Raw genomic sequence first — 15,810 nt, forward strand, 5'->3', positions numbered from 1 at the left:
GTGCCTTGCCCATCTGCCCTTGTTAACCTGCCTACCCCACTGTTTAACCTGTTTGGAAAACCATCACTTCAGACCGACCAGTGGGTACGGAGCATCATTCAAAATGGATACCTCCATTCCTGGAGGGACAAGCCCATCCCAAAGCTTATTCCCTTTCCCCAAAAAAACTAAATCCACCTCCTGCCACAAATTCAAGACCACGAAAAACTAGGAACAATAGAACCTGTTCCTCCAGGGCAGAAAGGAAAATGATTTTACTCAAGACTTTCTGATCCCCAAAAAAGGATGGCCCTTGGAGACCTATATTGGATCTATTTTTCCTGAACCAATTTCTAGAAGTTCCTTCTTTCAAATGCTCTCCCTTTCAATTCTAGTCCCACTTATTCCAGACCAGGCCTTCATGGCCACTCTGGATCTAAAGGAGGCTTACCTACATATACCCATAAAACCTCCAACAGAAAATGTGTACATTTTTCTGGACCCTGCTCTCATTTTCATTTTACAGCCTTGCCCTTTGGTTTGTCTACAGTACCCAAAGTATTCACAAAATGTGTAGCCCCAGCCATTGCTTTCTGCAGGACCCAAGGTATCCAACTCTACCCCTACCTAGACGACATTCTCCTTCTAGCGGAGACAGAAACCCGTCTGAGACCACCTCAAGTTTCACCAACACTCTTCTTCAAAACCTGGGCTTCACCCTCAATATAAACAAATCCTCCTTACTTCCTCAGCAAGACAAAGTATTTCTGGGCTGCAGAATCAGGACAGATCTAATGCAGGGCCTTTCTTCCACAGGAAAAGGTGTTTTCCCTCTCCACTCATTTTCAAACCCTTTTGCTGGAATCCCAGATTTCTGCAAGATGATTCCTGCAACTCCTGGAGCTTGTGGCAGCCACCATTCCCATGCTTCCCTTGGCAATGATGCATATGTGGAAGTTCCAATGGTACCTCAAGAACGTGTGGTCACAACACATACACTCTTAGAGAAACAAATCTCCTTTCTGCCCTGCCTTAAATCAGAGCTAAGGTGGTGGATTCTACAAATCGACCAGAACCCTGGATTGCCCCTCCAAATGCCGTCCTCAAACCTGATAATTTTCCCAGATGCATCAGACTTAGGGTGGGGAGCCACCTGCAAGGATTTCAGGGTTCAGGAAACTTGGAACCCTGCCCTTCAAAAGAAACATATCAATGTCAGGGATATGACTGCAGTCCTTCTAGCCCTGGAGGCTTTTCTTCCTGCCCTCCATCCGTGCCCCTTCTAATATTCATGGACAACACCACAGTCATGTGGTACCTCAACAAGGAAGGAGGAACCAAAGCCTACCTCCTTTGTAAAATAACTCTACAAATCTGGGACCTCGCCTCCAGGCACAAACCTGTCCCTGCAGTCCTCATACATCCTCTCTCAGGACAACAAGCAGGCAGATGGTCTCAGCAGAACATCTTCTCTACAACACGAGTGTATGCTGAACAGGGGAAACCTTTCTAGGTATTGTCCACCGGTGGGGCACTCCTCAAGTAGATCTGTTTGCCTCCCCCCAGAACAGACAATTGATCAATTTCTGCACAAAGGATCATTCCCCACTCGCCTGAAGAGTAGTTGCCTTCAGCTTTCCTTGGAAGGGACTGTTCCTTTATGCCTTTCCCTCCTTCCCCTCTAATCAAAAAAATCCTACTGAAAATCAGGAAAGACAAACCAAAAATCTTGTTGGTGACCCCCTACTGGCCAAGGCAGCACTGGTTCCCCCTACTTCACTGACTAGCCAAGGGCAATCACCACAAGTTACCACACAAGGTGGACCTTCTCACGCAGCAACAGGGAACCCTAATCCATCTTCGCCTACATATGTTAGCACTTAACACTATGGGTTATGAACTTCTAATCCCTTTTAGGCACCACTGTTCAGAGGACATGCTTACAGTCCTAAGTGAGGCCAGGAAACCTGCTACTAGAAAATCATACTTATCAAAATGGGAGAGATTCTCAAAGTGGTATCTGTGTAGACAGGGACCCCAGCCAAACTGACCCTTCCCTAGTCCTTGTATATGTGTGTGAACTCATTTAAGGTTGGCCTTTCTTACTTCTCAGTGAAAATACATCTTTCAGACATATCTGCCTGCCTGCCTCTAGACCTCCCTTTATTATCCCTCTAGACCCACCCCTTTACTATCCAGGCTAGATGATCAACTTTTACTGAGAGGGGTCTTACACATTAGACCACCTAGAAAACCTATCCTGCCACCCTGGGACCTAAACTTTTTCCTAGAAAAACTAACACTTGGCTTCTTTGAACTGGCTAGCAATGCTACTTTACAGCTGTGTACATGGAAAACCGTACCATTGGTGGCTATCACTTTTGCTAGGGGAGTGTCAGAGTTGCAGGCTGTCATTGCCCCCCCCCCTTCCACTGTTTTCCACAAGGACAGAGTGACCTTGTGCACTTAACCCCTCCTTCATGCCTGTAGTGGTAAATGAGCTGTACTTGAATCAGTGTATTCACCTGCCTACCTTCTTCCCCTCTTCAACTAACAAGAGTGAGAGGATTCTCCATTCCCTGAATGTGTACAGACAACTTAGATTTTACGTAGACAAAACTAAGCCCTTCAGGAAATCTGATCAACTTTGTCTCCTTCCACCCCAGGGCTATGGCAAGGCAGTTTCTAAGCAAACTATTTCAGGCTGGATAAGAAACTCCATTGCCTTCTGCTACTCACACCATGGCAAACCTTTACCCCATGGGGTGAGAGCTCATTCCACCAGAGGTATGGCTACTTTCAAAGCCTTCTTCAAAGGACTGGACACAGCTTCCATTTTAGAAGCTGCCACATGGTCCACTGTCCACACCTTCACCAAACACTACAAACTATATCAAGTCTCCAGTGCCAGGGCAGGCTTTGCTAGAACACTCTTGCAGGGGTTTCTGGAATCTTCCACTTCTGCCGCCACCCTTCCCTCTAACAAGCTGTGGTAGTCTCTCACAGTAAGAATACTGCGACATAGGAATTGAAGGACATAGAATAGTAGTGTAAAAATCTTACCAAAACCATAGATGTTCTTCTCTTCAGTGTTGCAGTATTCCATCCCTCCCACCTTCCCCCACGTGTATGACTGCACTTGATCGCCTGGGTGATATTGGACAGGCTATGCCCTTACAGTACTGGCTCCAACTGGGGCTTTCACTATGTTCTGAGGGCTGGTGTTTGCAGATGCCACTTTTATGGCCCACATTTCTGCAGCCACGTCAGACATGCGCACCAAGAGAGACTAAAAAATCTTTGGGAACCTGGCTGGACATGCTGGAGAGGAAGAAGGGTAAACCCACAAGTAGAATACTGCAACATGGAAAAGAAGGGCATCTATGGTTATGGTAAGATTTTACACAACTTTCCTTTTTTCTTGTATGTTTTTTGCCGCCACACCTGTCAACTATCAGTTTTTCTTCTGTATTAGTGTTAGTGTGGAGACTAACTCTTGTGAGAGCCAACCAAAGGGAGTCGTCATCCATGCAGGCCTGAAGGTTGCTTGAACATAGGTGTCTGTGGAATGTCAGCCTTCCATGTACAGCTTTTTGGCCATGAAATGGCTCTTCAGTCACCTGCCACAGACCACCTTGCTCAGCAGACTTGGGGCCTACAGGGGGAAAAGAGAGGGAGGGAGGCAATGGCACTATTCTCTTCAAGACTTAAAGCTTAGTGAATGGCCCCTACTCTTCTTCTTCTGCCAGTTCTCAGTTCTCTTTTGTCCGAGGGTCTGTAAGGAAGCCTTCATGAAGACCGACAGCTGGGCATTTCTTCTGAACTCCCAGATGGCTGATGTGGGCACCCACTTCACTTCAAGGCTCACAACACATTTCTGTTTGTGTGTGCTACTAAGATGCTAACGAAGGTTTCCATCATTGGCTTTAACACCAAGGTTATGTCCCATATCCTGGCTGTTTTTTCACCATGCAGGGCTCCACTTGCATTGTTGCAACTGGCAAGCCAGAGTTACTCCTCTCACCCATCCACTTCACCCCTTTAGGATGGGTAAAACAGGAATGGCTGTTCACTCCCACCCCTCCCCCACATGGCTCTTTTTATTGCTTGAGCTGCTAGTTGAACTTTGGTTGTACAAGTCATAGAAGCCTTTATCCCTTTATGCCTTAGACCTCAGCTTGTAAGTTTAATCAAATCCAGAAGCAGTATTTCATTCCATTCATGAGGTGGAAAACAGGAATTTAACCCATATTTAAGTATAATTTCCAGTCATTACTGCGATTTCATTATAATTTTCAAACACTTCTATATAGATGCAAAATTAAGAGAGTCCAGGTATAGAAGACTCGAAGCAAAGCCATGATAGTTATAAGTAATAAATATAAGAAAGCTGTGGTAAATGAGTGGAGTTGCCTGAGAGGCCCAATTTCACGAAAATCATGTTTTCTTCCCAGTAATCAAATAGTAAAGATTTAAGTTGTACCAGCACTTTTCCTGGAAAAATGGAAATTTGGTGTCCCTGATCATGTCACAGTATTTTGTATTCATTAGGGGCTTTACTTTGGATTTGACTGGAAGCTTATCATGCAGTGCCCAAATTTCAAGATTTTTCATAAAATAGCATGTGTCTGTTACTCTTGGATCTTCTTTTAAAATGAATACTTCACACAGCCTTTCTAGAGTTTTCACATTTTGCAATCTTTTCTCTCATTTTTTCACAAGTTTGTGTGGTGGTTGAAAAAGTTACAATAAGTACAATTTTGCTTTAGATTTTGGATGACGCATCATTACCAGTGCAACACGCGTCTTAATCCAAATAGTAATGTAAGACTTAAAGTAGTTTAATATGTTGCCACCCTATTCCACAGGTCTGCTGAATCAGAGAAGGTGTGCACAGATAGTATCAAGGGGGAAACCTGATTTTTAAAATATAAACCATATCATTTCTGTATTCTCTTACAGACACAAGATTCTTACCAGAATCCGCAGAATCCTGCACTGGTTCCTCGTCCCAGTGAACTGTACTACAGTAAAATTGGTCCAGCATTGAAAGCTGTGGGACTTACCCTAGATGTGTCTCGTCGTGATTGGCCCCTTAATGTTATGAGAGCAGTTCTCGAAGACCTGATGGAAGAAACTCCCCCCAACTTATTGGCTAAAGAACTTTGGTGTTCTTGTACCACCCCCGATGAGTGGTGGAGAGTTACACAGGTGAAGTACAGCCTATCTTGTATAAAAATAAAACAATTGTTCATATGAAAATATTTTTATTTTGTAGAATTTTTTGTGATTTGCTGTTACATCTATAGAATTTTAATTAGAAGGGCTTCCTTTGCTTTTCAGGTTTTGATGTGATCTTTCTAGACCTGGTATGGCATTAATGCGCACCTGATTATTGTTTTATGGAGCTCCAGTGTTTCTTTGAAATTCTGTTGTAAAATGTTTTGTATGGTTCAGTCAGTAGCTTGAAAAAGTTGCCGTAGTTGATGCTTGTGTAGAACACTCATTTTTTTCCACTTCCACATTTATTAAAGACAATACATTTGAGATAGATTGATCTACTTTCAGAGTTGACTTCTACAAGGAAACCTTCAGACCATACTCACATTATGATTCCAGGATCTCCTGGTCTTGATTGCCAGACATCACTCTCTTATCTGGCTCATCTTCAACAAAGCAGTGGCAAGCAGTATGGTTACATAAACTTTTTTTGGGAAAAACAAGTCTGAAGTCTGTTTTGGGACAACATCAGATGAGTAATTATGCCAAGTTAGTGGTACTTTAAGTACAATTTGAATTATTAATAAATTCACAGCTGGGAGATCAGCTGAGTGAGTGAAAATAAAAACAAGTCTAATCAATGTAAACAAATGTGCAAGCCTGTAGGCTGAGGGCACGAAACCTGGTTAACTTAAGTAGGCTGCCTAAATTCTGCAGTTAGTTTGAACAATGTGCTTTATCCTTTGAGAAGGCAAATGTATTCCTGACTTCCAGGCCCAGTGATGTATCAGTACCCATATAATTCAGTCTGAAAACTGCTACAATTCAGTGATAGTTTTATAAGCAGTGTCATGGCCAGCCTTATTGTAGTACTTAGTACTTCTGTCAGATTTGACTAAGCCTGCAGCACATTGTTGAGGTCCCTGAAAAAGTAACTTCCTCCTATAGAGTTCTTTTCACTTTTGTTGTAGATTGCATTTTTTGGGAGTGCTAGAGTAAGGTAGGGAGTAATCAAAGAATTCTAAGAAAAATAAGGAGCACTTTTAGATGCTGTTCCCTGACTTTACTACTCCTGGACATAACTCCCAGAAAAAGGAACACCAGGATTCTTTTTTCAGATCATGCTTCCTCTGAGCAAATCTTCTAGGCAGGAAGCGTCATGCTTTTTGTGGCAGGGTCGCAAGCAACCTAACTATGGAGCGAAACTGGTTGTAAAATCAAATAGATTGGTGTCAATTCTCTGCTATTTCACTGAGAATGCTAATGAAGGGCCACTGAAGAGTTTACATCATTTGTGCCTTCAGTAAGGGTATTTCAGAGAGCAACACAGCAGTTTGGCATAATCCCAGCAACATGACCTGCAAAGGGGGTGGCTTGTAGAAGAGCTTAAGCAGAAGTTGTACTAGTGGACCTGGGGCAAAGCTTAGTAACTTTTCTATTTACAAGAATCCGTGGATGGGCCTGCAGATACCTTTATGCTCCAGTTGATAGGCTATAGTGGGAAAAGGAAATGCCGGTATCTAGGAGAGAGAAAGGAGTTAATCCTTCTGGAATGAGTGCTTTTTCAATATTTAAACTGCTTAGTGGGAGGGGTGTAAATGTCTGCACTGCTCAGCAGAGACATTAAGGGTTATTTACTTAGTTTTATAACATCTTGCCTGTGTGGGTGTCTTAGATTATTTTTGTGACTTGAATGTCTGGCAGTACCGAAAGGTAGCCACATTGTGGCCAACTTAGTGTGCACTTCTCACTCCTGTCCTTATAAACAACTTGGCTTCTAGGTATTTGGGTGCAGGAATGAATAAGTAATTCAGGCTTTTTTTTTTCCAGTATCTTACATTTGGTTGATGGTAAAAGGGGAGACGAGTGAGCCTGTCACAGCTGTCCTTATAGTGCTGATCTCCCCTCCTTTTCTGTTTCTGTGATTTTTTTGCATTGTCTTTCACTTGCGCTGTTGAAAGGTTTCCATGAATTCTTTCATTTATGACAGTTTGGTAATCCATTCCATGAATCCACAACCATTCTGTAAAGTCTTTTCGTAGATCGTAATACTAGTTTGTCCCTAAAGTTGGTTACTTGTACATTCCCCTCCAGACCTTGTATGTTTGCTATTCAGGACAACCTCAAAATATCTTGTGACATGATCTTGTGCACTCGTATAATTGAAACACACGCATGCGCTCTTGTCCCTCAGTCTCTCACACACAGTCTTGTCCCGCAGTCTCTCTCGCACATGCGCACTCTTGTCCCTCTGACTCTCTTACATGCACGCTTGTCCCTCTGAGACTCTCTCGCACACATGCTTGTCCCTCTCTCACGCAGTCTCTCACGCTTGCGCGCGCAGTCGAGACTCTCGCTAGCGCAGTCTCTCGCGTGCCCTCGCCCGCACTCATTCTCTCGTGCTCACTTGCACTCATTCTCTCTCGCACGCACTCATTCCCTCTCGCGCACTCATTCCCTCTCGCTTGCACACACACACACACTCCCTCGCGCCCTCTCTCTCTTTCTATGGCTGTCACATGCACCGTTTCACTCTTATAACAGCGTGCTAACGTATGGACATGCACGCTCTTGTGTGTATGAGCTCTCTCTCATGCATGTGCTCTCTCTCTCTCGCTCGATCACTTGCACACATATGCTTGCTGTTCTGGTCTCAGGTGAGAGTGCTCAAATTCAGTAGTCATGTTTCTCCATTTCTCTCTCGCTTTCTGGTGGCTTTCCTCTCGATTCTTTTCAACAGTGCCATATACCTCTCCTTTTATGGTCTCTAGAAGTGGACGTAGTACCCAGGTTGCTGTCTAATCTGGCCCCAGTATAGCAGAAATATTACTGATTTAATTCTGAAGTGTCCCCACTTGGAGACTTATAAAGCATTCTATTTGCTGCTGTTGTCCATTCCAGGGTTATCACCTAATCAGTACTCTCAAATCCTTTTCCTTACGGTCTTGACATCAGTGGCATGCCTCACTTCTGATACCTCACACAAGGGTTGCTGTCACCCAGCTGCTGTACTTTGCAGTTGTCTACACTGAACCTCAGCTATGACTGGTCAGTCACTAAATCAACCTTTCCAAATATTTTCTTGGATCCCACCGCCACCATCCTCCACTGCTGCCTTTGATTGTATAATCAGTGAAGAGTCTTACCTTGCTCACCAGTTGTTTCAGATAAATTGTTTCACACAGATTTTAGAGAAAACGTAAGAAATATGTTTTCCTCCAAAATCCCAAGACATTTCCCATTTTTCATCCCCCCCCCCCCCCTCCAGAGACTACGCATATAGGGACCTTCCTGTGTAAAATGGGACAGGTGGTATCCCTATGTAATACACACTTTAGATGTAATATACTGGACTTTAGTGCTGTACTTTGCGAATGAATAAAGCGTTCAGTCACCCAAAGACAATTGAGGTGAGCAATTTTTACATGCTGTAAAGAAAAAGTGGTCATGGGAAAGCAGCATATAGTATTTAACATCTGATAGCTGATTTAGTACAATTACAAATAAAGAAAAGTTGTATTGTTTGATACAGCCTCCTAATGTTGTATTTCCATTAAGTATAGAATTCAGCTACCCAGAGATGGGCATAAGGGGACTTTTTTTTTTAAGTACTGCAGGTTTTGCTCACAGGACTACAGCATCAGCTTTTTCATTTATTAGAATACTACTGTACTAAATTAAGATTAATTCAAGACTATTGCGCATGCACTTTTTTAAAATTTGTTTTTGATAATGGTTGATCAGTAAATAAGAAAATGGTATAGAGTTTTGCTTCACTTTCTGACACGCTACTGTTAAGGTCATTAATGACATTAAGTCGTGAGTATTGAGTAATGGTGGATTGTGTTGCAATTTTATTCACTTGAATACTGGTTTACTTTGATCTTTTCTTATGCATACCGATCTGCTACAGCATATCTGAATGTAACAATATGAGCTTTTGTGCAAGTCACCACTGTAAATACACACTTTTCATTTAGCAAGCGTTACTTGTCTTGTCATCTAACACACTAACTCAAGCTATGCTTGTAGCTGTGGAGTTCTTTCAGTAAGAATAGTGTTAGGTAAACAGCTGTGCAGTACATTAGCAGTTTATCTAAACAAATGTTAAGCTTGTGTTTAAAATGAAGATTGTAGTATAGGTCCCTTGCAAGTTTCCTGAAGAATAAATTGCGTCAAGTAAAGACAGAAATTGTTTGTAGTTGAATTCTATGGTGATGTGAGAGAAGCAGTTGATTGTGATGAAGTACCAGCAATATGTTAGCTGTACTACTTTAATGGTTGATGTCTAAATGACATTTTTGTGGTATTTCAGTTTACATTTTTTTTTTCAACCAAAAAATGGAGACTGATTTTTTGGCATTCATTGTGATTGACTGAACAAGTAGCACTTTCCTTCTGTATTGAGAAGATCTGAAGGCTGTGGGTTGTATCCCTATCCCATGTGCTTGGAATCTTGTTCCAGTAAATACTTGGTAGTCCTGAAATGAGGTACCTTGTTAAAACATAGCAGCAAGTTCACTTCGCCTGACTTAGTTAGTGTAGGCTTGTAGGCCCCCTATTGCATTTGTCAAAATAAGGGCAAGTTGAGTAATATTTACAGAGCTCTTTCCAGAGTTTCCACTTTACTGTAAATACTGCAGTACTGTTTTGTTTTGTTTTTGTTGCACACTAAAGACTTCCTAGGATTTACCTATTCCAATATTCAAAATAAAAAAAGCTAATTGTGTCACAACAGTGTTTAACATTTTTTGGTAAGAATACTGATAAAAATAAATTTTTATTGTTTGTTTTTACAGTCTTATGCAAGATCTACTGCTGTTATGTCTGTAGTGGGCTACATTATTGGCCTTGGAGACCGTCATTTGGACAATGTGTTGATTGACATGACTTCAGGAGAAGTTGTTCACATTGATTATAATGTATGCTTTGAAAAAGGTATTATTTTTCATTTTTGCTTGTTTGTTTTAGTAACTTTTGAGGTGTATGTAATCCTAAAACTGAATTGTGATTAAAACAGGGAAAAGCCTCAGAGTGCCTGAGAAGGTTCCATTTCGCATGACACACAACATTGCTACTGCATTTGGAGTGACTGGGGTGGAAGGATTGTTCCGGCTTTCCTGTGAGCAGGTAAGTGTATTTCAGTGATATAGCATGCCATTTGTGATGGTTTTAACACACTGTTAAGCTTTAGGTTATTACACTAGACTGATAGGTGAGGTAACAAAGATCATGGGCTGTCCATGTCACTGCTTAGCTTTGTGAATTAACAGGCGCTTATACTTGGAAATATTTAATTGGTTCCACTTCTTTTTTTTTTTTTAATGATCTGACTTCAGAAGCATTATTGAATTGTAGACAAAGTTGCCACAGAGCTTGTACCTTCTAATTTATTGGACCATATCCTATCAGTTTATGAATAATTTCTCCTTTACCCTATAATTTGAGGGTGAAAGTCTTTTAAAAAAACAGGCAAAGTTAGGGTTGTCTGGCAGGTCTTATTTCACAGAAGATTCTTGCAGCATTGTAAACAATCTGACTTTTACTGGTGGCACTCATTACCTGAACTTTTTTTTGATGGTCAGTGGTCCCCTTGTATGATAGCTACACATTTGCTGCTGTTGCTCTTGTGGCATCACCTGAAATTTGTCCCATATAAAGATGTTACACAGTTCAACTGTAGATTTGGTTGTCTTGATTTTTCGAGTCCATTAGTGTGTCAGTGTAAATGCTAAATTAATGAGAATGAAAAACAGGTGCTAAGACTAAACTGAATTGTCTAGTTGCTGGCATCAGTCCATGCCAAGTTTCTGTACCTGTGAAGAAAACTCTCACCAGACATCAAACAAATTATTTAGCCATCCCTATGAGTCCAAGAGCCTTGTTCTACCTCTAGCATTTCATTTGCTTCCCAAACTCTATGTATCCCTTTGTTGGTTTTCAGGGCGATACCACCTTGCAGTCTTCCAAGGCATCTCAATGGCTCTGTATGTTGATTACTGTTACAGTATTTACCTCAGCTGAGATCTGTAATGTTAAGATTAATATCTGGCCTGACTTTTCAGAGCAGTGCACCCTTCCCCAGTGGCCTTGCTGATGTCACCTTGTTAGGATATTTTCATGTGTGTGGTATTCAAAGTGGTATATGTCCCTGCCATCTTAAGTTTTTCTTTCTTTTTTTTCTCTCGCAGCATTGAGAATTGTTTCAAGATTCTGTGTCACAGCAGTTGGTCCAAGCCTATGACTAAAAGAGCCAGTAAATATCCCGTTGCATAGGGGGTCTACAAAATCATGTCTCTTGAAATTCCTTCTCTGACTGGTCCTTTCAGTGCTCCTGAGAGGTTACCCAGCTGTGTTCCTCTCTGGATCCAGTTGAGGGGTGCTTATCCTTGCACCTAGATGCCTAGGTAGCCATTATGAAAGATTCTTGGATGCACAGAATCACATCCAAAGGATAGTTCATTCCCTTTTCCCAACCGCCCCTAAAGAAAGGAAAATGTCTCTCAGATGTTCCTCAGATGTTCCGCCAATCAGAGGGAGCTTGCAGATATAGAATTCCAAAAGCTGCTAAACAATCAAGAGGGATCCCCTAGACCAAAGAAGATCCAGACTATACTCAAGGTTCTTTTTAGTGCCAGAGAAAACAGGGAACCTGAGACCTGTATTGGATTTCGGTTACCTAAATCAGTTTGTAAAGAATTCCAAATTTCGTATGGTCATGGTACATTTCTTTCTGCTTTTCTTGCAGAAGAATGAATATATGTGCTTAGTTGATCTTCACGATACATGCTGTCATGTCAAAATGAACAGGCACTCTTGAAGGTATCTGTGTTTCTGTCTGGGTGTTGGTCATTAATCAGTACAGAGCCCTGCCCTTCGCTGTCACCACAGCCCCCGGGGTGTTCAAATGCATGACAATGGTAGCAACTCCCTTCAGACTGCTCAGATTCAGTTCATTTCCTTACTTGGATGACTGGCTCCTCACTACACCAACCAGACATCTGCTCGTAAAGGACAGAGACTATTTGCTAAAGTTATCTCACTTGCTAGGAATCTCTGTTAGTATGGACAAACCACAACTTCAACCAGTCCAAGTCCTGTAGTTCATGGGGGCCCAATTAGACACCGTCAGTTCACCTCTTCTGCCTTTAAACAGAGTTCTTACACTGAAGGTGCATGTCAGACAAATTTTTCTCTTCCTTCTCCTCCAGCAAAACTGATCCTCAGCTGTAGGGTTGGTGGCACCTGCAATTTTAATTCCCACTGCACTGGCTCCACATGAGAACTCTACACTGGACCCTAGCAGTACATTGGTCTTTTCATGAACACTCTAAGACATCCAGTAAACCTGTCCCAGGCTTGCAGAAAGTCTCCTCTTTGGTGGATTCAGCCCAAGAAAATCAGTCAAGGACACCCTTTTATCCTTCCTCCCCTGAATGCCACTTTGACTACAGATGCTGCCCATTTGGGGTAGGAGGACATTATTTGGGACGGATCATTAAAGGCACACCGTCCCTACAAGAGACGTTTCCATATCAACATCCTGGAGATGAGCGGTGCTTCTAGTTTTGCAGTCTTTTCAGAGCTTTCTTCCTGTTGCAGTTCAGACAGACATGTCAGTAGTCTGGTACATCAACATGTGGTGGGAACCAAATCCTACCCACTTTCTCAAGAAGCAGTGAAAGAGTGGCAATGGGCGTTCTCCTCCAGCCGCTTTCTTGTAGCAACACATATACCAGGGAAATCCAACTTTCTAGCGGACAAACTCAGCAGGACCATCCTCATGCCCCACGAGTGGTTTCTGTCAGTGGCAAACATGATCTTCCACATGGGGTCAACCTTGCTGTGGCCTATTTGCATCTCCCCTCGATAATGCAGCAGGGTCTTGGGCTTTATCCCACTTTAGGGACAGTCACCATGTTTGGCCCTTCAATATCCTTTGTTTATCCTCAAGTTTCTTCAGAAAGCACTTCAATTGAAGAGTACAGTAATCCTCATTGCTCCTTTTTGGCCTTGACAGGTACAGATGTTCTTCGTGTTTCACTGTTGCAGTCATTACATTTGGGTAATCTACTGGCAGGTTGCCCTCAGTCGGCCTGATTAACAAAGTCTTGGGTCCTGCGTCGGTTGCTGCCCCTCTTCCATGACATCAGGTTGTCAGGGGTATAAAACATGCAGCTGACGCCATTACATCAGTCTTTCTTGCCGTGCGGTGCCCGAAGCAGAAGCAGTGCAAAAGTGCTGGTCGGCTGACTCTTGAAATTTTCGTTTTAGAGTTTCAGAACCAAAGTCTTCAACTTAATGCTAAATACCCTGGAAACTTTTTCTTGCTCCTTACTGATGTCAGTAAAAGTTAATTGCATTACTTGTGTAAAGCAAATACCTCATAAAGATTTTCATTTGTACTGTATTCCTTGCCGAGGCCCTGACCACGACGTACCTTGCTGTCGGTTTTCTGCTTTATTTAATCAGCGCACTATCCGTCGTCTGTACATTTTTGCCTCTAAATATTTCGCTTCTCTGTTTAATTATCCAGAAATGACGTCGGTTAGCCATCCGACTACCGGAATTAAAAAAAAAAACACAAAGAAAAAGACCGTTGAGGTTAAAAACTGCCGACGACGCTTCTCCTAAGCCAGTCGCCAGTTCGCCGGTACTCAGACATTTTATACCGGATACCTGCTACTTCTGACTCGCAGGCCACTACCGAGAACCATTCGGAGTCCGGTATGCTGCGAGATGCTTCACCTATGGAACCTGCGGATTTCTCTACCTTGGATGGGTCCGGAGCCGCTGTGCAGGCACCGGCTTCTGAGGGTGTATTCAGGCCTATAGACTTGCATATTAAACCGACTCCACCTTTTATACTAAGGCCTAAATCTCAATCTGTGTCTAAAAAACTGATGCCCAGGCCACATGTTCAGATCCCTATGACTAAAAAACAAATGATCATAATGGCTGAAGATCTTATTACTGTAATCAGGGGTGGTCAATCCCCCCCCCCCCTTCTAAGAGGCCTAGGGCTGAGCTTGACTATGAATCTTCTGATTATACAGATGAGAACACTTTTGTTGATGGTGTGCCACGTAGAAGGATTTCTTGACTACTGTGGCGATGTGATTATCAAAGGAGAGGCTACTGTCCACCTAGGTCCCCCCAGGTCTCTTATCACACATTCGGTATTAAGTAGACTGCCGCCTATGCGGTAGTTCATGGGTACAGTGTTTTTACCAAAGGGGATGACTGCGCACTTTTTGGCAGTGAGCTTGAGGCCATGGCTCTAACACCAGGCAGCTGTCTCAGTGAGGCCCTTCTGTAGGATGTCCACATCATTTGGGGACTTAACTATGGCTCCTAGTTAGCAGTCATCTGCGAACTTTGTTAGCCAAAGGCCTTCTGTGTTAGCCTGTACTTCAGAGAAGTAGATACCAAACAGGAGAGGTCCCAGGACTGAACCCTGTTGTACTCCACTTGTCAATGATTTGAAGTCAGATTTGGAGTCTGCAACTTTTACAGTGTGGGTTCTGTCATTGAGCCAGTTGGTAACCCATCTTGTGACATAGGGAATTATACCTAGTTTAGTGAGTTTAGCTGTAATTCCAGAATGGGGGATGGTGTTGAAAGCTTTGGGCGAGGTCAAGATAGGCTGTATGAGCCACCTTACCCTTGTCTACAGCTTTGGTGACTGCTTCAAAGAAGTCAGTCAGGTTCAGGAGGCATTATCTGCTTTTGACAAACCTGAACTGGATGGGGTCCAGAGTTTGGAGGTGACCAATTTCTTTGAGTTCCATGGCCTTACAGACCAGGCTAATAGGGCGATAGTTCCTGGGATCAGTAATGGCTCCCTCTTTGTGGAGTTAGATAACTGTTGCTGTGCGCCATTCAGTGAGCACAAAGCCTGATGTGAGACTATGATTAAACATGGTGCTTAAGTGGCGAAGCCAGTTTGTTCTGAAGTCCGTGTAAAACGCAGCCTGGGATGTTGTCCGGTCCCATAGATGCTGTGTTTTTGACATTAGAGAGTGCAGCTTTTACCTGCGTGGTTGTGATTACAGAGACTGCATTCTTCCTGTATAGTTATGGGCCGCTTAGGGGGTGAGAGGGGGGGTAAAGTTAGCACTGAACCTATCTGCCAGGATGTTGGCAATATCAGTGGGTTCTGTAATTTTCATGCCATTGTGCTGCAACTCGGAGCAGATCTGAGTGTTGCCATTGAGATTCTTGACCTAGCTATAGAATGCTTTGTGGTTGTCCCTAGAGTCAGTGACAATTTTGTTTTCGTAGTTAGCTTTGGAGGATTTTATAAGGGATCTCAGCTTTTTACTTAGGCTGACCAGGGAACTCCTCCAGTCATGGGATTTTACTCTCAACAGTTTCTTCCTTCTGTTGTAGAGCTTGTTTATGGCAGAGGACCACCAGATTGGCTTCCTGTTTTTGGAGGATAGCATGTTGGCTCTGTTTGGGATAGCATGATCCATGCACTCGTGTAAGTGCTTATAGAGTGCATCTGTGTAGGATTCAGCAGTCGTAACTGTATTGTCCATCTGCATGAGTGTTACCACTTCTGTCTTAAGCATGAAGTTGGCTTTGGAGAAATGGTTTACTGTGATT

General features: G+C 42.9%; 1 protein-coding gene across 1 annotated transcript in view; it reads left to right on the top strand.

Moving 5' to 3' along the window:
• LOC122817306 (serine/threonine-protein kinase SMG1-like) overlaps positions 1–15,810 on the top strand; it is a gene marked incomplete in the record, with an annotated part of 2,898,779 nt that overhangs the window by 2,152,452 nt on the left and 730,517 nt on the right. The window contains 3 exon segments of the mRNA XM_044090530.1: positions 4,942–5,190; positions 9,999–10,137; positions 10,220–10,329. Coding sequence (XP_043946465.1) covers positions 4,942–5,190; positions 9,999–10,137; positions 10,220–10,329 — 498 coding nt within the window.

The sequence above is a fragment of the Protopterus annectens genome, chromosome 12.part0, assembly GCF_019279795.1.
Source record: "Protopterus annectens isolate FY-2018-M chromosome 12.part0, PAN1.0, whole genome shotgun sequence".
Classification (NCBI taxonomy): Eukaryota; Metazoa; Chordata; order Ceratodontiformes; family Protopteridae; genus Protopterus; species Protopterus annectens.